General features: G+C 44.0%; 3 protein-coding genes across 6 annotated transcripts; 2 read left to right on the top strand and 1 right to left on the bottom strand.

Moving 5' to 3' along the window:
• The first annotated feature begins 1894 nt into the window (after window positions 1–1894).
• Window positions 1895–7054, top strand: LOC133931239 (probable protein phosphatase 2C 60). The gene is made up of 5 exons (XM_062378077.1): window positions 1895–2076; window positions 4076–4499; window positions 4636–5003; window positions 5717–5953; window positions 6401–7054. The coding sequence occupies exons 2-5, from the start codon at window positions 4181–4183 to the stop codon at window positions 6653–6655; spliced, it is 1179 nt and encodes a 392-aa protein (XP_062234061.1). The 5' UTR covers window positions 1895–2076; window positions 4076–4180; the 3' UTR covers window positions 6656–7054.
• A 1293-nt stretch (window positions 7055–8347) lies between these two features.
• On the bottom strand, window positions 8348–12008 carry LOC133931240 (NEP1-interacting protein-like 1). The gene is made up of 5 exons (XM_062378078.1): window positions 11312–12008; window positions 10391–10569; window positions 9320–9403; window positions 9053–9223; window positions 8348–8803 (listed from the first exon to the last, which is right to left on the bottom strand). The coding sequence occupies exons 1-5, from the start codon at window positions 11493–11495 to the stop codon at window positions 8681–8683; spliced, it is 741 nt and encodes a 246-aa protein (XP_062234062.1). The 5' UTR covers window positions 11496–12008; the 3' UTR covers window positions 8348–8680.
• A 6626-nt stretch (window positions 12009–18634) lies between these two features.
• On the top strand, window positions 18635–21392 carry LOC133931241 (RNA pseudouridine synthase 2, chloroplastic-like). 4 transcript variants are annotated; one of them, XM_062378082.1, is made up of 7 exons: window positions 18639–19018; window positions 19349–19514; window positions 19599–19759; window positions 19900–20099; window positions 20569–20647; window positions 20900–21075; window positions 21143–21392. In XM_062378082.1, exons 1-7 carry the CDS (start codon window positions 18698–18700, stop codon window positions 21276–21278), a joined length of 1239 nt encoding a protein of 412 aa, XP_062234066.1. In that variant the 5' UTR covers window positions 18639–18697; the 3' UTR covers window positions 21279–21392. The 4 variants fall into 4 exon arrangements, with proteins under 4 accessions (XP_062234067.1, XP_062234066.1, XP_062234063.1 ...); XM_062378079.1 differs by having other exon boundaries at window positions 19349–19759; XM_062378080.1 differs by having other exon boundaries at window positions 18640–19018; window positions 19352–19759.
• Window positions 21393–23361: the final 1969 nt, after the last annotated feature.

Below are 23361 nucleotides of genomic sequence, written 5' to 3' on the forward strand. Positions count from 1 at the left end.
CGATTGACCACCGATCATGTTGATGAAGATGTTTTGATGGCTCTTGAGGGTGCAACGAGGATTGACCGATTTGTGTGCCTTGATTTGATATTATTTGGTTGCAATTTGTGCATTGAATTGGATTCCTTTGGCTGCAACTTCTACGATTTGGCTATGATGAGGAAGCATGCGACCTAGGGTGGGGTCGAGTTTGCTAGGCGACGAAAGCATTGCTCGTCATATGCTCTGCACCATTCTCTCACCCTAGCCTAGTTTGCGACCACGACTCTACGCCGATGTAACCACCTATCCAATTCGTCGCTGCGTCAGGCTCATAAGTCGACTGCCTTTGCCTCTCGTCGGATACTTGTCTCCTAGAATTGCATTGTCTTGATGCATGGCAAGAGCCGTTGGTCGAGGAGACTATCATGTCATGATCTAGGTTGCTTTAGATGTTGGGGATGAAAATATTGGACTTATTTCTAAATTCTAATACAGATCTAGCTTTGTATTATACAATAGATTCTATTTCTACTGTAGATTTCATATAAGATGTATGAACATCCGAATTAACCACACAAAGATCTAACTGTTATAACTTGAGCCCACCACAATCAACACCGTGGATCTTTTTTTGCCAACAATTAACGTGATAATTTTTCGTATTTTCAATTCTAAATTTAGTTATTTATTAATTATATTTGATACAGACTCTTTGATTTAATATAAAATGTTAGATGATCATAACAATCAATGATGTATATTCTTTCCTTTTTTAATTTTACATGGACTCTTTATTTAGACATTTTGCTTCTCAATCTGTATGAAAATTGATTACGTTATTTTTTATTCTAAATATTAACTATTGATAAATTGTATTTTATATGAATTCTTTGTTTAGGTATTTTGTTTCCCAATTTGCATGGAAATCAAACCACTAATTTTCCATATTTTTAATTTTGAATTTAGCTATTTATTAATTATATTTGATATGGACTTTTTATTTTAATCTAGATTATTAGATTATCATAATAATAAATGGTATAGATTATTTTAAAAAAAAATTAATATGATAATTTCGTGACCTCGAGAGTGTAGTGGTGGCTCATTTGCTCTCAAATATTAAAATAATAGATATGGTTTCCATTGTCAGTTAGTCAGCTTACGTTTGTGTTTTTTTTTCAATTAGATAAGAACCATAATTGTCTGATTAAATGATGCGGATTTGGTCAAAACAATAGACAGGGATCTCGTTAAGTTTGTGATTTTTTTTCCAGTTAGGCAGGCGAAGCCGATGGATGACCATGTACAGGTAGGTGAAGCTGGTAGAGTCATCACCAAAGTGTGGAGCCCAGGACATCGGCATGTGAAAACATTCACAAATCACAGGATCAGATAAATTATTTTTTTCAGCTGAAACCAAGAGAGGAATCTTCTGGCTGTTTCGTGAGGTAAATTTGACATCGATTCTACCTAATTTCTTTTGAGATGGAAACTAGCTGGATGATCAGTCATCAAGTCTGCTTAGATATTTTTCAGTAGGTATTCTTAGGACGTCATTTGAAATTACAGTTTTTTTCAGGGTTCCCTACCTCAAATTCCTCTACTTTTTTTTTGTTACTCACGTCATGAAATGTCTGTTGCAACGGGACACACCTTCGCGCCACTCCACCGCTCCACAGCTCTATCTCTCTCCATCGATCGCCGCCGCGGAGCCCCACTGCCGGTGATCCTCCGCCGCCGCCGCTGCGGCTGCGCACCGCCACTCGTCGGTAACGCCCCCAGCCCGTCGTCCCCGACTCCGGTCGGGAGCACAGCGAAGTTTCTCCCCGCATCGTCTCCTGGGTCGGGTCGGGTCGGGGCGGGAACTACCCGACCCGTTTGCGGCTGCTCTATATTTTTCCCCTTTTCTCCTGCGCGACTGCTATTTTTCTCTCCCTTCGTCCAGACCGAGAGGGAGAGGTTGTGTGTGTGTGAGAGAGAGAGGGAAGCAGCAGCGTGGCGACGCCCAAATCGCGCGATTCGATCGAGGCCGCTTGCCCCTATTCGCCGAATCCCAAACCGAGCCCGCCAATTGGGCGCCTTGCCCGCGCAAAGGTGCGATTTTTTCTGTCACTCTTTTCCCCTTACCTCTCCTGATGTCACGTACCCCAAAGATTGGGGCCTTTCTTGATCCGAATCAGGTAGTTTATCCTTTGATTTTTTTTGCTGGGGTATTGATATATCATTCAATTTTTGTATGCGGGTTTGGATTTTTTGGTCCTATGTTTGGTTCCTCGATTCAGTGGACGGCCTGTCACTCACTTGCGGGAAGCGCCTGCGGGATTAAACGGAGGAATAGGGGATTTGGGGGAGTTAATGTGCGAATTATGGTGTCTAATGTTCTCCCTTACCTCCTTGTTTGATAGTATTGTTGATCTGCAATCCGTAGGATAAGCCTGAGAGAGTGTTACAATTTTCTGGAGTAAATGGAGATAAGTACAGTTGATCTTTTGGGGGATTAATTTTTATTGTTTTTGGCATGCCAGCCGTCATTTCTTTTGTCTATCCAATGGAAGAAGCACTAGAAAATTCCGCACTTGCCACTAGATTTTCAAAATTTATAAGCATAGGGGGATGATGGATATGTTTCTTGAGCAAAGAATTCAGGTAGGAGGCAACTACCGAATTGGATCTTCTGCTGAGTTGTTTTTCCTCTATGACATGCAATACCTATCTACGATACAGTACAACGGTGGTGTAGATTACTCGTAAGAAACTTTCTTCTTTTTTCTTAGACCAAGGAACTTTGTATTATATTGAAGCCCTGCTTAGCTCCTTGATGTCACGAAGCGCGAACCGTATCTCGTCGATTCCAAAAATCCACTAGAACTTGGCTGTCAGTTTCAATCAGCAAGGTAGATGCTCTTTTTCTGCTAGTAAGCTTCATGCCATCCGGGGCTGCTTCAGCTTCCATTATAAGAGGGCTCATAGCATGGGGGTAGACCCCCCCCCCATCCTATCCTTTCCTGCGCATGGAAAGCTGCACCTGTCCGGTTGTCCGGACGGGCGACGACAGCATTGATGTTTTTCCTTCCTGAAGGCGTCGCTTCGAGAAGCCCCTGCTCTCTTCCGTTGATCCGCTGGCCTCTTCTGTAGGTTTACCCCTACGTCCTCGATCTGCGACGGCTCTTCATTATGGTTTAGCGCTTCATGGCAGAGATTTGGTCCAATACGCACTCCTCCGAAGCAACGTGCTACCGGCTTGTGTGTCAGAGAGGTGCGGTGTGAGAGCAGGGCTCCGTCGACCGAGTTGTGAGAGGTGTGTGGGAGCAGAGCTCTGCCGATCGAGTTCAGTTGTTTGGTTGGTTAGCGCGCGAGTTGAGTTGGGTTGGACTGGTCTGTTTGTCTGGTTGTGCCTTCTAGTGTCGGCGTTTGTTTCGAGTTGAGGTCGTATTGTTATCTCGGTGTTGTATGTCGGTTTTCTTTTCAACCGTGCAGTTGTGAGGTTTTCGGGGCCGGTTTCTCTTATAAACTGGGCCAACTCTCTTCTTCTATAAAAAAAACCGGTGATGCTCTTGCCGTTCTTTAGAAAAAACTGCATCTGTGTTACATTTTAACCAACCTGACGGGAGAGGTTTCCTTGTATTGCTGATAGGTTGCAAATTGCAGGCTCGATGGGACTCCTTTTCATGAATTAAATCCATAACCGAATCTTGAGCCCAGAAAACCCTGTAGCGCGCGCCCTGTAGTTTTGAAGCAGGGCAGCCTTTGTTTCTATTGTTTTCTCCCCGTGCCTTCTCTTGTTTCTAGCCATCCATAAGGACCACATTCTGCAAAGGATAGTGGCAGCATCATCTTTCTTGCATATCTCATGGTAGGACATAAAGGTGCTAAAAGATGTTAACTTTGATTAGATTTTTCATCCTTCCACTTCTTTTATAATTAAGAAATGTGCTAGCATTGATATGATATGTATAATGCTACTGCTAAATGATTGAAAAGAAATGAAGATTAAAGACATTATCCTTGAACCTGACTGAATCCGAGCAAATATTGGACTTCTGAGTGTTCATAAGCTGTAGCTGTGTCTCACTTATAGCTGTTTTTGTTCCAGATAAAGGAGAGAGTTTTTGGCGCATCGAGGAGTCCCACTGCAATTTTCTTAGAGCACAGATGAAGCGGGGTCGAAGGCGTATGTGGATGGGATGACTGATGAGGGATGCTAGTGACATTGATGAACTTGTTACGGGCGTGCTGGCGACCGTCATCAAACCGGCATGCCCGAACAGGCTCAGATGTTGCCGGTAGGCGGGATGGACTGCTATGGTACAAGGATACAGGGCAGCATGTAAATGGGGAATTCTCCATGGCCGTAGTCCAGGCCAATAACTTACTTGAGGACCAGAGTCAGATTGAGTCAGGTCCACTGAGCTTTCTTGATTCTGGCCCATATGGTACTTTCGTTGGGGTTTACGATGGACATGGTGGTCCAGAGACGGCTTGCTATATCAACGATCATCTCTTCCAGAATCTGAAAAGTAACTTGCTAACTTTGGAAAACTATGCATTAGCATTATTTTCATTTCTTGGCACTATATCCACACTGTGTTTTCAGTTGCCACATAAAGGGAGCAATTCAGTGATCAATCCATTTTTATGTGGCTTGTATTGCAGGGTTTGCATCTGAGCAGAATTCAATGTCTGCTGATGTACTGAAGAAAGCGTATGAAGCTACAGAAGATGGATTCTTCTCTGTTGTTTCCAAACAATGGCCAGTAAAGCCTCAAATAGCAGCTGTTGGCGCATGCTGCCTGGTTGGTGTAATCTGTGGTGGCATACTTTATGTTGCCAACGTTGGGGATTCCCGTGTTGTTTTAGGAAGACATGTTAAAGCCACTGGAGAAGTTTTGGCTGTCCAATTGTCAGCAGAGCATAATGTAAGTATTGAGTCGGTGCGAAAAGAACTGCAGTCTATGCACCCCGAAGATAGGCATATTGTTGTTCTCAAGCACAATGTTTGGCGTGTAAAAGGCCTAATTCAGGTGTGACCTCTGAACCATTTCTAGCTTTCAGATTTTGTTATGACTATCATATTAGTACTGGCAATAGATACACCTGTAGTTTAATCACCTTGAGGTTCCAACACTATACTTGTCTGTAAATGATTCCATTCATGTATGTCCAAGTTAAATGGCAAAACCAAGTAGTTTGTTGGTCTTAGTAAAAACGCAACAAAATATTCTTACGCTCATTTATGAAAGATAACTCCTTCAAGGAATCATTCCTATTTCTTTTAGGCAGTGGTGAACTTAAGAATTGGAAGCTTTTGCACTGTTAGTGCCCGAAGCATGTAGCAGCATTAAGCTCTTTTCTCATGGATAGCTACTATTACTGCTAAAGTACTATTCAGGGATCTTGTCCATTTAGGTTTATTCACCGCTCATCTTAACTGTTCATTACTGAAAAGGTTTTGATCATTAGCCCCCTTATCCTCCAATCTTCGGGTTTGTTTGGATAGGAGGTGATTAGACCCAATCCCTTCAGATAAGAAGGGATTTTGGTTTAACTTTGCTATCAATCTGAAGGGATTGACCCTAATCTCCATCTATCCAGTGATGTACCTGCACTAGCTTGCTATGCTATATATATTTAGTATTGACTCATTTAGTTTTTCTTGTACGAGTAACAAACTTAATGATACTCGTTACTTTGGCATATTCATCCATTCTTGAATTTTATCTATTTTACGTTGCAGGTCTGCAGAACAATTGGCGATGCTTATCTCAAAAAGCAAGAGTTCAACAGGGAACCTCTATATGCAAAATTCCGCCTTCGTGAACCTTTCCACAAGCCCATACTGAGTTCAGAACCATCCATCAGTGTGCATCCATTACAACCACATGATCAGTTTCTCATATTTGCATCTGATGGACTTTGGGAGCACTTGACCAACCAAGAGGCTGTTGATATTGTTCACAAGAACCCTCGCAGTGTAAGTTATTCTCTCCTGTGAGTATGAGCTAACTTTGTAAACATACGGTACTTGGCAAATTCTGCGGCTAGCATGTGCAACAGTATGGGTCTTCTATTTCAGATTTAGTTCTGATCATGTAATCTAGATCTGTCTTCACTTTATTTTTTTGAAAGAGGAACAGTAGGGGACTGTCTTCACATTATTGTATTGATGTTCCAACGAACTCAAGAATTAAGTAATTAACTTACTATTACCTTGCCTTGATCTACCATCCGCCCTATGGTGCCTGGACTACGTGTCCAAGACCATATGATTACTTTGTCACATGCAGAATGGACTAACTTAAAAGAATGACTTGCATCCTTGGGAGATTTTTTTTTTCTTTTCAAAAAGGCCGGTAAACATGCTAGTAGCTGACTGCTAGCTGCTGCTTCCGATGATTCATGTTTCTATTTGATCTTGCAGGGCTGCGCTAGAAAGCTGATAAGAGCAGCGTTGAAAGAAGCAGCCAAGAAAAGAGAGATGAGGTACTCTGATCTCAATAAGATTGATCGCGGTGTTCGTCGCCACTTCCATGATGACATAACTGTCATAGTAGTGTTCCTCGACTCCAGCATTGTAAGTAGGGCGAGCGCCAACCGGGGTCCTGCCCTTTCCCTGAGAGGCGGCGGTGTCACCCTGCGCAGCAACACGCTTGCACCTTACTCGTCGCAGACTTGATGCCACGCACCTGACTGAAGAAGATTTTGGTAAATGTGTCATATACCGACCAAGATCATCCCCTCAATGATGTAAAGAAATAGGAGAGGCACAGATGCTCTTCTCCAGCCTTTTTAATTTCATCACAGTAATGTATGTGTCAAGGTTGACTCGGATCAATAGCTGCTCTGTTCTGCTGTGCGGCAGATGCTCCGTTTAAAGCACAACATCTTTCCATCTAACAAAGCGAGTATGTCTTCCACTGCAGGAATTAACCCCAGTGCATATATGAAATAATAAGCCAAAAGGAGTAACTTATTAACAGATGTTGTGGACTTTGTGTGTGTATGTATACTGTTTTGACTCGTACATCTACTGTTGTTTATTGACCACTGTGAAGTGAACTTGCTGATTTCGTCTCGCTGACTGTTCCTAGTATTGTGCCAATTGCCAGTTGGCCACCATTCAAAGATTATGATATGGGTAGCATGTGTACTGCTGCTAGCAATTGAAACTGGATTTCATTGCTTGTGTGCAGATTATGCAGATCTTTAGCAGGTACTACTAGTAACAATGCTGATTTCCTACTCAGGTTTGGCATTGTATCTATACATGCAATTCGTCTTCCTAGTGATTGATATATAAGATATTCAATTACGAATTCTGGAGGAAACCAAATACCTCGTGTTTTCTTGTTCTTTAGAGCAAGTTACCATGTTTTTGACGTGCTTTTGCGTTGCTGCCTTGTGGGTTCAAAACCGGGCCTTGGCGTGCCGTCGTATGACGGGTGAATCGAGTGGTCCAACGGAGCCATGCATGCTTGTTTGAGTTTTTCCCAGATTTCCACATTCGCGCTGCGGGTTTGCGTTTTTACTCGAACGGAGTTTCGCAGATGAATTGCAAACTCGTTCAAGATATTATCCGACAGCAGCATGTAGGGTACCTACTCTTTGTTGCTAACCGCAGAAACTGAATGGTGGTACCATGCAAAATAGAGCCAAATAACCGTAACCTCCTCCTCACCTAATTCTCACCCACCACAGCCATGCTCATATCTCTCTCTCTCTCTCTCTCTCTCTCTCTCTCTCTCTCTCTCTCTCTCTCTCTCTCTCTCTCTCTCTCTCTCTGCATTGCATTGCATTGCATGACATGGTGCCATTGCATCGCCACTCCGTGGCAGCAGCTTATATATTGTCAGATCAGATCCGTATTTATGGGCACTGTGTCAAGTTGCAGGCCGGGTGAAACGTGGACGAAAATGCCACCAAAACATCCGTGGAACAATACAACTTGCTTTGAATCTCTACGATCGAGCACAGCTCCAAGGACTGCTTGGAGTGCAGGGATTTTTACCGATTTTAACTATTTTATTCATGTGAAATTCTCCCAAATCCCTACTCGCCGACGTGGTCGATGAGCAGGACGATCACTCACAATTCACTGAACCGGAACCCCAAGTTGCATTCTGAAGCTTGCTAAAAACTCTGCTACACCACACGTTCTTAAGATACACACCCACACACACATATAGTTCAGTAGTTGTTCCATGCAAATTTGCTCTGTGTTTCCTGTAAACCTTACAAGTTAGGTTCTCCAAGTATATATAGTTTCATCCATCTTCGATTTTCTTCCCATGTGCGTCGTTGAATTTGTGAAAGCCTGACGAAACTGAAACAACCTGACAAGAAGCCCAAGCATGGCAAGATATGTATGTCCTAGTCCGATATACATGCTATATATTACACCAGATCAGTCCGGAGATTCGATCAAAGCACAAGCCGGCAGATCAGTCCAGAGGGTTTCCAGCACAAGTAGCAGCAGCAGTGGTATATTACATCAGGAGAAAGAGAGAGAGAGGAGGACATAGATGAAAAAGATGCAAAAGCAAGTGCACGTACGAGGTAAAAGCAAAACAAAACGCTCTCTATAAATTAAGGGTTCTATAGACGTCAGTCTCCTCTTCCTCCTAGCAGCAAGTAGCAACAGCAGCAGTGCAGGGTACATCAACTCGCAGCAAGCAAGCAGAGTGGATCCATGCATGGTTGTCTAGAGCTTCCTCCTGCAGAGCGGGCAGGACCCGTGCTTGATAAGCCAGCCGTCGATGCACGGCACGTGGAATACGTGCCAGCAGTCAGGCAAGCTCCTCACCTTCTCCCCGACCTGGAAATCCTGCAGCCACATCAGCCAAGACAGCCAATTTCAGAACGTAGATATGCAAAACCTCTGAATGTGTGAATGTAGTAGTAGCATATGCGATGCAATCAGCAGGTAGATATGCAAAACCTCTGAATGCAATTGCACCAGTAAATCTCTGAATGCAGTTGCACCAGTAAATCTCTGAATGCAGTTGTACAATGATCAATTGGTTACTCCAGCTTAGTAAGGTAATGGGAAACCAGAGATGTTCAGAGTTGAGACCTGGAGGCAGACTGAACATCCTGAGAGGTCGCCCACGGCGTCGCGCTTGTACTCCTCGGTGATTCTGATCTTGGGGAGCTTGTCGATGGACGCCCGCGGCATGCCGTTGGTGGCCTCGACCTCGAACAGGTCCGGCGACTCCCTGAACGGCGACGAGTCCACCGCGTTCATCTGCACTCACAGCCACTCGTTCAGCATGTTGCAAGGCATGCAAGCATTATTGTAACTGTAGCTGCAGCATCGATGATGAATGTACGATGATCTGACCTGGCTCCGGACCACCCGCTGCACCGCCGGGTCGACCTTCTCGCGGACGAGCCTGCCGGTCAGGAGGCTGTAGATCACGTTCAGCTGCAACGACACGGTCACATTTGAATGCGTTAGGCTCAGTTACGCCGGGGAGATTCATCAAAATTGATGTCAGCTAGTGTAAGTTAAACAGCAGAAGAGATGTTCAGGCCAGAAATGTTGTCTCGGTAGAATTTTGCAGAATATATATCATGTCTCATGAACTACAGATAACTTGAACGTTTTCAAACCGTTTCGAGTAAATTTCTGCATGCTCTCCAAGCGGGGTCTTGCAGGTCACTAAGAAACAACAGAGTGCTCTGATAATAGTAGTATCATCTTAGCTGTACAAGGTAAAGACATATTGACTCTCAGAGCCCATGTTCGTTCAAAAAAAAAAAAGATAAACTGCGAAAATCTATTACATATATTAAAGGAAAAGAACAAGAGCAATTGTAGTGCTCAAAATACGGTAGCTACTGTTCATACGGTTCCCCATATGTGTCCGTGTATATACGAATATATATTCATATATACACGTATGTATATGTATATGTGTACGTACATATATGCGTATAGGCGTATGTATCCGTATATATACTTGCACATAATTTTTTTTGCAAAATTCCAGAAAAATAACGAAAGGAATAATAGTTATATTGATGAATCGGCTAAAATAATCTAAAATGCATAGGAAAATATTTAAAGCTCAAAAAAATATGAAACAAATTTAGTTAGATTCGTATTACTGTCGTCCACGTGTTAAAATTATGTATATGCATGAAAATACCACTGTTTTTTTAGTCTTAGCCGCGCCAAACAGCCTAGTTAAAGATTTAAGTTGCTAGAATGAAGACGTCATTAGCTACGGGAATTAAAGCAACACATCCACTACATATAAACTAACTGATCCAACACACACTGAAACATAGAGACAAGCACGCACGCAAGCATGCAGGTATTTGGTTACGAGTTTGCTGACCTACTCCCAGCTACTCGTCGTCATCGTCATCATCATCGTCATCTATCTGCTGCAGAGTCGGTGCTTACCACATACAAGATGCTCCAGATCCCGGACCGCCGGGACTGCCACAGCCGGATGGACGAGTCGACCACCTCGATGGACACCAGCGCGCCGGTGATGGCGCCGATCCCGGTGCCGCGGAAGAGCCCGCTCTCCGTGGCCAGCCCGATCAGCCCGCCGGTCACCGCGCCGAGGAACAGGCCAGCTGCATGCAGAAGACCAATTAATCAACACGCCAATCAATCTTCAGAGCTCTTGAGCATGATGTATCAGTTAAGTGGGTACCCAAGAAAGAAAGATTCATTGATAGGGGGAAAAAAGGAAGGGGCAGAAAGAATATAAATGGAATCACTGCACCAGAGCTTAAATGAAATGAGCCTCCTTTGACTACAAAATGTTTTGTTGCAGTTCAAACATCTGCCTGGTTCAGAGGAGGGGGGAAATCAGAGCTCAGTACGTTTCAGACAAGGCTGAATCTGTAATTCTTTCGAGCCAGGAACCAAATATTAAATTGTGCGTCAGTATGTCTGCAAACAAGAGGTGGTTTTGAAGTTTGGGCGATTTGAATCAATCCTAGTACGATCTAACACTTGCGACTGAGCTACAAGAAAAGGGAGGGAAGTGCTTCAGAAAGGAACGAACTTGAAGTTGATTAACATGTTAAAAATCCCTCCTTTTTGTTGTTTAGATTAGCAGGGGGAGATGAAGCAAAGCAAAATGAAAGAGAAGGAAGAAATCCGAAAGAAACGGCTCTGAATCAAGCACGAGAGGAATACGCAAACAAGATGAGGTTCACTCCACGCCTGGATCACACCCGCATGGCCCAAAATCATGCTCAAACAAACGAGATCAGAGAAGAAGCAAGAAATCAAACACGATACAAAAATAGCACGGAAGGAAACGCAAAGGGATCAGAAGAAGAAAAGGAAACCGCGTAGCGACCGTACCGATGGCGAAGATGAAGGTGATGACGCCGCGGCAGACCCTGCGCATCATCTTCCTCCCCCTGGTGCCGCCCCTCCCGCGGCCGCCCCCGCTCCCGCTCCTCGCCAGGGACGACAGCGACACGTTGCTGGAGCTCCGCGGGAAGGAGCTGGGCGCCTGCTGCAGGAACGCACCCGACGGATCCATGCCTTGCCTAGCCGCCGGCAGCAACAACCACCACCACCTGCCGCTTAATTTGCTTCTTCTTGTTGTTCCTCCCCCTCCTCCTCGATTAAATTCCTGTGACCACACACGCCTCCGCAGGTGCGGTTGGGCAGGCGAGGTCGCGGAGACGATGAGCGAGGGAATTAATTGGTGACGATGCAGCAGGTGAGGAGCGAGCGAGAAACACCAACAGCAGCACACGGGAGGGATACCACAGTATTCAGTAGAGTCGACGACTAGGAGGCAGGAGCAGGAGGTAGCGGCCGCGGGGGTGGTCTTTATGAGCTTCAACCAACTCCTCACCTCTGCATTTAATCCGCGAAGAGACGCGAGAGCGGCAGCCAATGTCAGGTTAACACGGCTGTGCTGGGCTCATCTTTTTCTTGAACGCTAGTGCTGGGCTGATCTAATCAGATCAGACAGACTCCGTCGTCCTCCCTCACCGTCGCCTAGCTCCAGCCCTCGACCCATCTGATCGATCGCCACTGTTAAGTTGCCGCTGCCGCCGCTGCCGCCACTGTTAAGTACGGTGCTTCAGTATATATGCACTCGATCGCGGAGCTTCCGCCGCGCATGCGTTGCCGCTAGCTGCGGCCTTTGCCTTTGGGTTGCTTGCTTCTGCTGTGTAGGCCGTAGGTGATGGGCAGGGAAACGGACCAGCCTAATTCGCGCGTGTCAGGACTAGAAGGAGTAACTTTTTAAACAGCTCCTTCCACCTTTTTATTTTTAGAAAAGTTTTCTTCCCACGTCTTTCTATATTTAGAAAAAAATTCGAATAAGTTATCCGGATAAGTTTTTCAAAAAAATTTAACGAGAAAAATTTTGAGTAAAAGTTATAAAAAAAGTTTGCTCATAAAATTTTTTTATGGAAGGTTTTCGATTTTTTTTTCCAAAAATCGGAAGTGGGCTCGCTGATGCTGGGGGAGGTGCGAGCAGCGCACCGCGTGCGCGTGCGAAACAAAATTTATGTGGAGAAACTAAAGTCCAAAGGATTTGTGTATGAACAACATAATATATTACAACACATAGTAGGTTACACATCATACACCTCCGATGCATTATGTTCAGCAATGGAGATACATCTTCCTACCTGCTACATGACTACCCCGCCATGTCCATTAGTGACATAAGCAGTACCAAGGGGTAAGTACTCACTACACATAAGGCAGCCTACGGTGATCACTACTATGTCATGTCGGCTAACGACATAAGCAGCACACTAGGTAAGAAGCTCACTAACAAAGTTAGGTCAAAGTGAGCGCTATGTCTACTGGCTGACTCTACTCTGATCCCTAGCCTCCATCGACTCCTCGTATATGGCGTCGTTGATGTAGTCGTGGAAAGGGTAGCGTCTACTATCCTCGGGCTTAGGGGACGACAGATGGTCCAAGCGGCGTCCCAAGGTGTATGTAGTTTGAAGGATGTGAGGTGGTGACTGGGTGCTCTTGCACATAGTCAGTGAGTGCGCGCTCCCTCTCTCTTAGATTTCAGGGAAAGAGCTGACGGTGGTGTGGTAATCAGTGCTACAAGAAGTGATGCTAGTGCTATAATGTGGTCTGCTAGCTGCTAGTGGGTGACTCGGAGGTGTCCCTCCATGTCTCTCAGTTGCTCTTGGAGACTGTCGATCTCCCTCATAGCATTTGTGTTGGTCCTCTCCAAGGCCACAATGAAAAGCAACCTGGTGTCCTCATCACCACTTGCCATATGTATCAACTGCTCAGAATCTGGAGCGACTCGTCCGAAGTGTTGAAACGACGATCGACTTAGGTCTCACCAGTAAAATTGTCGAAAGCAGTGAAATCACCTCACGGGCTACATCCTTGATGACAATCTCCTTCGTGTGGTGGAGTACTCGTGTCTCAAACCTTCGCACAGTAAACTCTACATCACGTGCATAGACGAAGACCTCAGCGCCCCACTTGACGTACCCCTCGCGAGGCATTGAGCATGTGGTGAATAGTAGGTGGAAAGTGTAGCCCAAGTACTGCAGCAGCTGCCCTAAGAGAACCACTTGGACCCTGGCATCGTTGTCGGTGACGCAGAAAAAGCTCGTGGTCTGGTGTTGGGATAGGCCTGCCATCTTGAAGAAAAATATGGGGTAAGGATACTTAGAAAACATATATTTTTTTATAAAAGAAAACATTCATTTAGTTAACGAGTAAGTATAAACTAGCAGATACAAAGATATAGATATAGTAATAATTACACTTATACTTTTCATAATTAAAGATTTATTTTTAAAATAGGTGTTCACATACTAACATCCATCATAAGGTCAAACCTACAATTGTATGCTCTGATACCATGCATGTGGGACTCTTGGATTTAACATCCAAGTCCCTCTATGTTGCCACAACACTGTTCTTTGGATCAGTAAATAGCGCACACAGAAGCATTTTTTGTAACAGTAATCATACATCGCAGTTCTGAATTACACATAGATTGTGGCTTATAATATCACTCACGAAGAGTTGGACATACACATGACCTACTGGCCAAATGGATATTTAGAATTCATCCAAAAAGGTAGCTACATAAATAAAATTGATGTGATGGAGCTCCATGCTATGCCACAGGCAAGCGACTGGGGTTCCCGACCTAGAACGCGTCGTCTTCGTTTTCTTGTCCTTCATAGATGTATGGATCCTCATCCTTTGTTGGTTTATTTATATTGAGAAAGTGTGAGTAGCACCCACCGTATTCAGTAAGTCACTACAATAGAGATACAAATAATAATATACACATATTTAACAATAAAAGTCTAAGGTTCTTTAATGCGTAAAGTCAAAGTTGTAATGTCATTATCATAGATTGCCAAAACGTATGACTTAGCACAGCGCGACCATCGTATACCGAATCAAGGGGGTTTCATATTTTATACTAACGACCACACCATCATCTAAAACATCATGACTCTCATAGCCAACACATTACTGGCACCAAGGGCCACACCCTTCCCATCCATCAGTCACTAGTGTCAACACCCTAACCATTACATTGCCTTAATCTCACTTTACTAGACTCGGTCATCACTGGGCTCGATGATTTGCATCTACCCAAGCTCACATCAGTTCCCATTTAAAAATAATCCTAAGTCTACATCCTTAAGATACTTCGTCCCATTTTTTACTGTGAGCACGACTATTCGAATAGTTTCCACTTTGCAGAGATTGTATAATTTACCATTCCACCCTCACCATTCTCCCCAGTCCATACCTAGCTAGCCCCTAGCTCCTTCCATCCTATACCCACACACTTCTTCTCTGGGTTGAACTGAGCTCATTCTAATCTCTCTCTCCCTCTCTCGAGCTCTCTCTCTTTACTAGGCCGAACCGACCATATAGACTTCGGCCCATATCCATCCCTCTCTTACCTCTCTCTCCCTTAACCCACTCCCTCACACGATTTCCCCCTCTCTCTCACTCTCAGAGATGAAGGTGATGATAGCTAGGGTCAACGACAGTGGCGAGGCTAGCAAAAGGAGTGGGGGGACGGAGAGGGGAGGAGTCCCCCACCTTGATGGTGGTGATGGCTTGGCGTGTCATGGTGATGATGGCTCGGCACGCCCCGACGAAGTGATGGTGGCGACGGTGGCTTGGGAAGGCGACGGCAAGGAAAAGAGGATGGCTCAGGGTGGCACTCGGCTCCAGGGATAGGGCGCCAGCGAGCGCAAGGTGGAGTGGAGGCAGGGATGTCGTGCGTCGGGGGTGAGCGGTCGGGGACGCACCCCATATATAGGATGGGCGACAACATAGCACAACAATATGGTTACAACAGCGTGGAGAGATGGCATCGGTTGGCACATGTGACTGTGAGGACGACAACATGTAAATATTGTTCTTCCTCCTTTTCTTTTACTTCTCTTTTATTTTTCATTGTTTTTTATTTTTCTGAGGATGTTACACCAGGCAGCCACAATGTAGCGTACTACTTACCGGTGGCCTGTTTCCCAGGTTCACCTATAGCCCGCCGCTGCACATGGCTACATGCTCCGTGTCCATGCCCAAACGGATCGAGACATGCTAGCTCAGGCAAGCAAAGTAGTTCTAGTACAGCTTCGGCGCCTAGCTACCGCATATGTACGTCGCCCGTGCTAGCGTCGACATCTATGCGTGCATGTTTGAGGAGAGAGATCTATACCTATACGTGTATGTCGTATAATAAGCTAGTACTACATTTCTCTCTCACCTGCTGCTAGCTTACAATGCGTCAATATAATTGCGCTGTGCTCGGTGTGAAGTACTGAAAAGCATGCTGGGACCACTTGATCAGCAGCTTGATTTTTCTGACCACCCTAATGGCCAGGGCTTTAGCTCACAAATCGGCCATTAATTGTGAACCTCGTGATCAGGGGGGTACAACATGTCCTTTGAAGGAAGCAAAATATCTCGCCAACCTGCAGCTGGTATACATGTCCATTGCTCCATTTCATAGCATCGGTGAACGATCGGTATATATACACACACTCCCTACTCGTTTTTTCCTACCTCATCCCTCTGCTATAACCTATAAGTCTATCTAACTTTCTTCACAATATACCAAATATAAATCAATTAACAACTTAAAAGACGAAATAAGAAATCAGATTTTGAGAGGATATTTGTTAGGCGACTCACCCCTCGAGAGTACAATATCTTTCTTTATATAACCATGTGAAGTAAGCAAGTCTCAGTTGCTAACTCAACAAAGTCACTCTCTACTAATATATCCATCAGCTGGGATCTAATTAGATAGAAATTGATAGCGTGAAATGAATTGACGGCACCATTGAGCAACATTACTTTGTCTGAGGACACCGAGATGAATTTATATGGAGTTTAAATCAAACCGAAAGGTTCATGGTCAGCTATCTGCATAGGGCTCTTGTGCAAGAGCATGAACCAATTCAGAACATTCAAAAGTAGAAATTAAAACTACCATTTAAAATCAAAATCTTCGTTTAGCATTTACATAAGGTGCTTTATTAACAAAAGGTAACCTAAGTAAAAGATAATGGTTTGAAGATTAAAAGTGTTGATTTTGTCGTAAGAATGAGAAAATTAAGCACCTCTTTTTTTTATTGTCGATTCACTTGTTCTGCATGTTTTATAGTTCAGGTGACATTAAATCTTTACCAGCTACGAAGTGTACAAATGTTTGGAAATTAATTTTGAGGTCTTAGTAAAAACTTGAAAGTCTATATACTGGAGGTGACGACCATATTTTGTTGGTAGCTATGGCTATTCATGAATGGCATTGTCTTTAATAAGATGTAATTTGTTTCTCCTTTGCAGGTTATTTTTACTTGTGCATATTGACTCTGTTCATAGTATGTGCTATATCGGCAGGAGAATCACGAGTTGGTTACTACGATATGTACATGATTGGAGCGTGCGGCCAATGCGCTCTTTTTCCGATTTGGATGACAGTCTAGACTCCGTATTCAAGCCCAAGCATAATAACCTCAACTGCGGGGATGTGTTTCCTTCTCGCTCAACTTTTCTTCATTTTGTTTTTGTGTGGTGTGCCACATTACTTTGGTTTGTGGATGTGTGCATATTTGTTATGCAGCGATTGGACGTAAACTCTTATGCGATTATGTCTATTTAATTTTACGATGTGAGTTAATAAATCTTCAATTTTTCAAAAAACAACCCCAAGACATCTTTTTACCTCTACTTTTATATTTTGTCCCTATATAAATGCACATAATCAATTGAGTAAACATGAAAAACATCTTAATATTGACAATAAATGGAGGGCAATAGGGTCCTTGCACTGGACTTATATAAGACCATAAGGGATGAGAGGAAGTAGCTGCAACGGAACAGATGGCAACTGAAAAAGGTAAAGTGCTCAGTGGTTGATCTATGGTCTACATGTCCATCGGTGCCCATCACTGAAAGCATGCGAATTCAATTTCGTGGATAAAGAAACCAGTCACTGTAGTCGTACATGCATGCTGCTGTCAATTAATCCCAGTTTTTGCGATGTCTAATCGTTACCATCAAAATCAGCTTCTCTGCACAGCCAGCCCATCTCGAAAAAGACATGACACGATTTCTAATAAATTCAGAGGCGGAAAGAAAATATATAATTAATTTTCCTGGAGTATATTGTAGCTTTGACCAGCTGGGACCAGCATTCAATTTAACCCACGAAAATTATATAGTTAATCAAGTGCATGCGTGCTACTCCTATATGATCGATCAGCTTGATTAAGCTAGCTAATCGATTAGAAGAAGAAGAAGAAAAAGTGTAATTAGTCTATGAATGAAAGAGGCATGTATCTGCAGTGGCGGATCCACCCGCGGGCTGAGGGAGCACTTTGGTGCACCATGGAGAACAATGGAGAGATGGGGAAGAAATGGGGGAGAGAGTAAGAAGAAAAGAGGTTGCAGAGGAAGAAGAAGAAGGAGATCAGACCCCTTCCAATCAATTTTAATCAGTTCTGGCTCCGTCATTGTGTATCTGTGCGTTGGATGAAACATCTAGGAAATTGGAATACAGTAAGTAGTGCAAAAAAAAAAAAGTGTACCCGATGGGGATCGATGTTTTGCATGTGTGGGACGTCAGAATTTCCTTTTGACAATGCAATGTTCCTCCTTCCTATTAGCTGGAGTAGCATTTCGTCAATGCAAGCAGCAGTAAAATGCAGGAGAAGATCTTTCGATCGGCGACATGTTCACTGTAGTCGCTGAAGAAGGGAAGGAAAGCCAAAACTGTCCAAGTACAGCTGCTGCAGCTGCGAGTAAATGGTGATGGGCGGTGGTCGCGACGCCCGGGGTCCACCACTTTCAAGATATATATTGGCTGCTATTGCTAGGATCATCCATCCCCAGCATCACAAATTGAAGAGAATGCCTCCTCTCACCATGGTTCATGAAATCATGATCCCAACATCACAAATTTTCTTGGCAACAGGTAGATTAGATCCATTGCATTGTTCGGCTTTAAACCGTAGGAAAAAAATCCCTCTTTTTTTTAAAAAAACGATATGTATTTATAAATAGCGCCCAACGAACGAAGCATGCAAAAAGCTTTCAACGGCAAAGCGAAGAAACTCAAAGAATTGCTCTCTTCTTTTTCCATGAACGAGAATAAAGAAAAAAGGAACCTCGGCCCATTTGTAAATAAAGTCGGCCCACTCAAAGCCCAACTACCCAAACGTTATCCTCCTCCCCTCTTCAGCGGCCACCAGCGCAATGGCAGCTGCGACGGCGCCGGCGATCGCCACCACCCTCTCCGCCCTCCTACACCGCCGAACGAGACGTGGCCACAGACTTCGAGCTACCTACGCGAGGCGCGTCTCCTCCGACGCGAGCGCCGAGGCGGCGGAGCTGGAGAGCCGGAGGGGAGGCCACGGCGGGACGCGCCTGGAGGAGGCCGTGCCCGCCGGGGAGGGGCGTTCCCGGATCGACGCGTGGATCGTGGCGCGGCTGGGCGGAGGTGGCGTGAGTCGCTCGCGCGTGCAGGCCAGCATCCGCGCCGGCCTCGTCGCCGTCAATGGCCGTCCGGTCTCTAAGGTCTGACATTTTTTTTCCTAACCTTGTTTGCTTCCTGAAAAGTTTGATCCTTTTGTTAATAGAAATGTAAATACTACTGCTTAAACACTGATTAATTGGTACCTTAAACTGGATCTTCTTATTCTGGAGAAGACTGACAAACCGAATAATTCACAAGACATAGAGATCATGCGGTAGCAGCTTTATTAGACTACTATTTACTATTTAGTAGTAGTACACAAGCTAAATTGTGATTGTCATTACATGGTAATTTGTTTTTTTTTCTGTTTGTGTATACCGTCCCTTGTGTTTTGTCAAGTCAAGCCTGCTATGCTTCGTTTTTGTGCATAGCAGGTTTCACATACGGTGAAAGGAGGGGACTTGGTCAGCTGCACGGTGTCGGAGCTACAGCCTCTGAGAGCAGAGGCAGAGGACATCCCGCTAGACATTGTTTACGAGGATGACCATGTTCTTGTCGTGAACAAGCCAGCTCATATGGTTGTTCACCCAGCACCAGGCAATGCAAATGGCACCTTGGTCAATGCTATACTTCATCACTGCAGGATTTCGACATTTACATGTTTGGCACGCAGTTCAACAGGTGATGAATGCCCAGATTCTTCAGATGATGATATTGACGTGTTGGATGTCGATCAATTTACCACTGATGAAGTAAGTTCAGAGGTCCGGGAAGCTCTTGTGCGCCCTGGTATTGTGCATAGGCTTGATAAGGGGACGAGTGGACTTCTTGTTGTAGCTAAGGTACTGACTAATCAGTCCTAACACCAAAATGAAAAAATGTTAGTCCATTACTTCAACAAGTACCGGATATTAAATTCTCGTTTTTCTTAATGCTAGCAGGATATAATCCAGACTTATGCAGTCTCCCCCTTTTTTGACAGGATGAGCATTCTCATGCTCAATTGGCAGAACAGTTCAAGCTGCATACAATTCGTAGGGTATACATCAGTCTTACTTGCGGTGTACCTAATCCAAATTCTGGAAGGATTAAAGCATCTATTGCACGTGATCCTAACAATCGGATCCGTATGATTGCTATTGCTGGATCATGCCACAGATATGCACGGCATGCTGCTAGTAGGTGATTCATGCTTGTCACTTTTGCCCTTTTCTTTGGTTCCATATATGATGTTGCCTCCCCAAGGCTGTTTCACTTGAATAAAAATAACTCCCAGTTCTGGAATAATAATGTTAATGTAGGACAAAGCTATTTGTCTTCTAAGGATATGCGCAACTACTGCAACCGGTCTGTTTCAACTTCTTAATATTACCACCCGTGCAGTTAGTGCTAGCAGGCAAGAGTGATAACCTGGAAGTGCCCAGGTCAAGATAATCAATGGCTCTACTGATTAGTTAAATCTAGTCATAACAAATGAGTTTATATTACACTGGTAGGTCATTATCGCTGGCGAAAATTAAGAGCAAAAATTTTCATCCAGAGAAAAAAACATGAATTATTTCCAGACTTTAAAACCTTATTTAAGTTTCATTGCCTCAGATGTACTTTGGCTCGCTTAGGAAACTTTTTAATTATTTCAAAAAAATTACAGGTACAAAGTAAGAGAGGTATTTGCTGGTGGTGGATCCGCACTAGTAGAGTGGAGATTGGAGACAGGGCGCACTCACCAGGTAATCACATCCCAAGAGGCGAAGCATCAAACGTTAAATTAAAAAAAAAGAAACACTGCAACTGTTAAATTTAAGTGTATACATCATTTGGATTGTATATCTGCTTTTGTGTTCGAGAGTAGCAATAAGAAACACTGCAACTGTTACATTTAGTTTTTTTTGTAAATTGCAGTTATCAAGCTTGGGAAATACTCTCTTAGATGTGACAATTTCACTTGATCTTTTGTGGATGTTGCACCTGTCGATTTTCAGATCCGAGCGCACGCAAAGTATCTAGGGATCCCTCTACTTGGTGATGAAACATATGGAGGTACCAAAAGCATGGCACTGTCACTTTTGAGACCGAGAACTCCTTCAAAATATCATAGGGATCTTTCAAATCTGGTATCTAAAGTAGACAGACCATGTCTCCATGCTGCATTACTTGGGTAGGTATTCTACCATATGTATGTTGTAGTTTTCATACTTTGGAGTGTGATTATTGTTTCTTTTCAGATTCAAGCATCCACATTCAGGAAAGATCCTTGAATTCTCATGCCCCCCACCAGATGATCTTGCTGAGGTACTTGATGAACTGCGACGTGTTACATCAACAAGTGATTGCCAAAATGGTGATGGTGTAGTTCGATAACAGTTCTGTGCCTAAATGCAAAGTGATGTTTAGTGTATAATATGTCTGGTGTAAGGTCTCTTTTATTGGAGCTGTGAGGCCATCATTGATTGATTCAGGGGTTAAACTGCAGAAGCGATCATGTTTGTTTGTTTGTTAATTCATACTATTCCTATACGAATACGGTTTGGATATATCCCCAAAAAAATCAAATAAATACATATACCTCTTGGATACTTTTGGACACCTCCTCCCTGGATCCTCCGGCGAATTTGCTAACCTGATCAGTACACCTCACGCCCTCCCAGCCGCCCGCAGACCTCCCTGCTCCCTCTCGTCAATCGCCACCACGCCGCCGCCCGGCCAGCACACCTACGCCTCCAGGACAGCACTCATGTTCCTCTCTTCCCTGGCTCCCCTTTTCCTCCTTCGTTCACGTGTCTCTGGTGCTGTGGTGTTACCTAAGTGTCTAGTACGGCTATGGTGTAATCCATGGTTGCATTGGTCATCATGGACCAGCTTATGGCGCATATTGCCCAGTGCCAGATGTTTCCACTGAACCTTGCCCTACAAGAACCAGCCAGCTCTGCCAGCCGTGCATCTGAATTGGCACCAAACCTATCTTAATGTCTGTCTTGGAACAAAATTCCATGGATTTTTACCCTCAAGTTTTCTTTCGTGTCAGCCATAATTATGGGCTTTGCTAAGCAATTTGTAGTTGTGCTCCAACTTAAGTAGAATATGCTACCTGGTTGTTATGCCCTTTAATATGTTGAATTGCTTTTAAGTATATTATGTAATATAACTTAAGTAGAACATGAGAGTACCTTATTACTGTTTTAAAAAACATATTCGTGTATTGGGTTTTTTTGAAAAATGGTGTATCTCTGTATCCGTATCAGTCCAATACCGATGCATGTATCTGTATCGGTGCTGCATTGCACCAAAACTGAAACCTATTCAGCCAAAGAGTTTACCCAACATTAATCAAAACTTGAAACTTTTTCAGAAAAACACAGAGCTACCCAACTGAAACATATCCAGTTAGGCATTTGGAACCTTAATCTTCTCACAGGTACCTGACTAAATTCCCAAAAAGGTACCAGCTTTTTAGAATACCACCAATGCTGAACTAATCTCCTTGGCATCACCCATACTCGTCAGGTGCCCCTTGATCAACCTAGACGTCATCTTGATCTGTTCTTGTGGACATCCCGGTTGCAGGCCTGCCCAATACTGCAAGAAAGCACACATTTTAACAATGATTTTAGGATCTAAAACGCACGCATGATTAAAGCATATATCATTTCTAATTGTCCAAATCGCCCAGCTGGCTGCTGCAAAACCAATCTGGTGGCAGTTTGAATCTCCCGGCAAAAACCTGTGTGCCCATATCGCAAACTCACTCAATGATCTTGGCTTGTCCCCTGCACCTAAGCTACTGCCAACAACACTCCATTGAAAAGCTGCCGCTGGGCATTGAAAAAATAGATGATCAAATGGATCCACTCCCTCCACAAAACTGACAAAAGTGACACTGGTTGATACCTGTCCGTCTTCTTTTCTGCAAATTGTCCATTGTCAATATTGCATTCCTATTTATCTGCCAAAGAAAGATCCTATTCTTGAGTGGAACCTTTAATTTCCAAAGCCATTTATATAATCTGCTACTTCTCCCCACTTTCAATTTTCTGTACAAAGACTTAACTGTGAACAAACCTGATGAAGAATGTTTCCAAATCAAATCGTGGCGCACTTAGCGGCCTCACCGGCCACTACTTTGTCTAGGTCCTCTTTATAAGTAATAGATCAAGGAAGAAAATGTGCATCGGTTAGAGCAGCACCAAACACAGAAAGCTCAACTGAATATTCGGCCACTATTTTGTCTGACAGCCCGAGATATGTGCATGCATATTGCTGCATGATGTTGGCTTGCCGCTGATCGTAGCTACACTGGCAGCAGCTCGAGGTGACGAGGTCGGTGCAACCCAACTTGCCCATGGCGGTCCCGTGGAATTGTTCAGGTCCTTTCTTCATTGTGGTGGCCGTGGCGTTAACGACGACGAGTAGGCTGGCTGCAAGACTCTGGTAAGACGAATGTACA

The sequence above is a fragment of the Phragmites australis genome, chromosome 10, assembly GCF_958298935.1.
Source record: "Phragmites australis chromosome 10, lpPhrAust1.1, whole genome shotgun sequence".
Taxonomy (NCBI): domain Eukaryota; kingdom Viridiplantae; phylum Streptophyta; class Magnoliopsida; order Poales; family Poaceae; genus Phragmites; species Phragmites australis.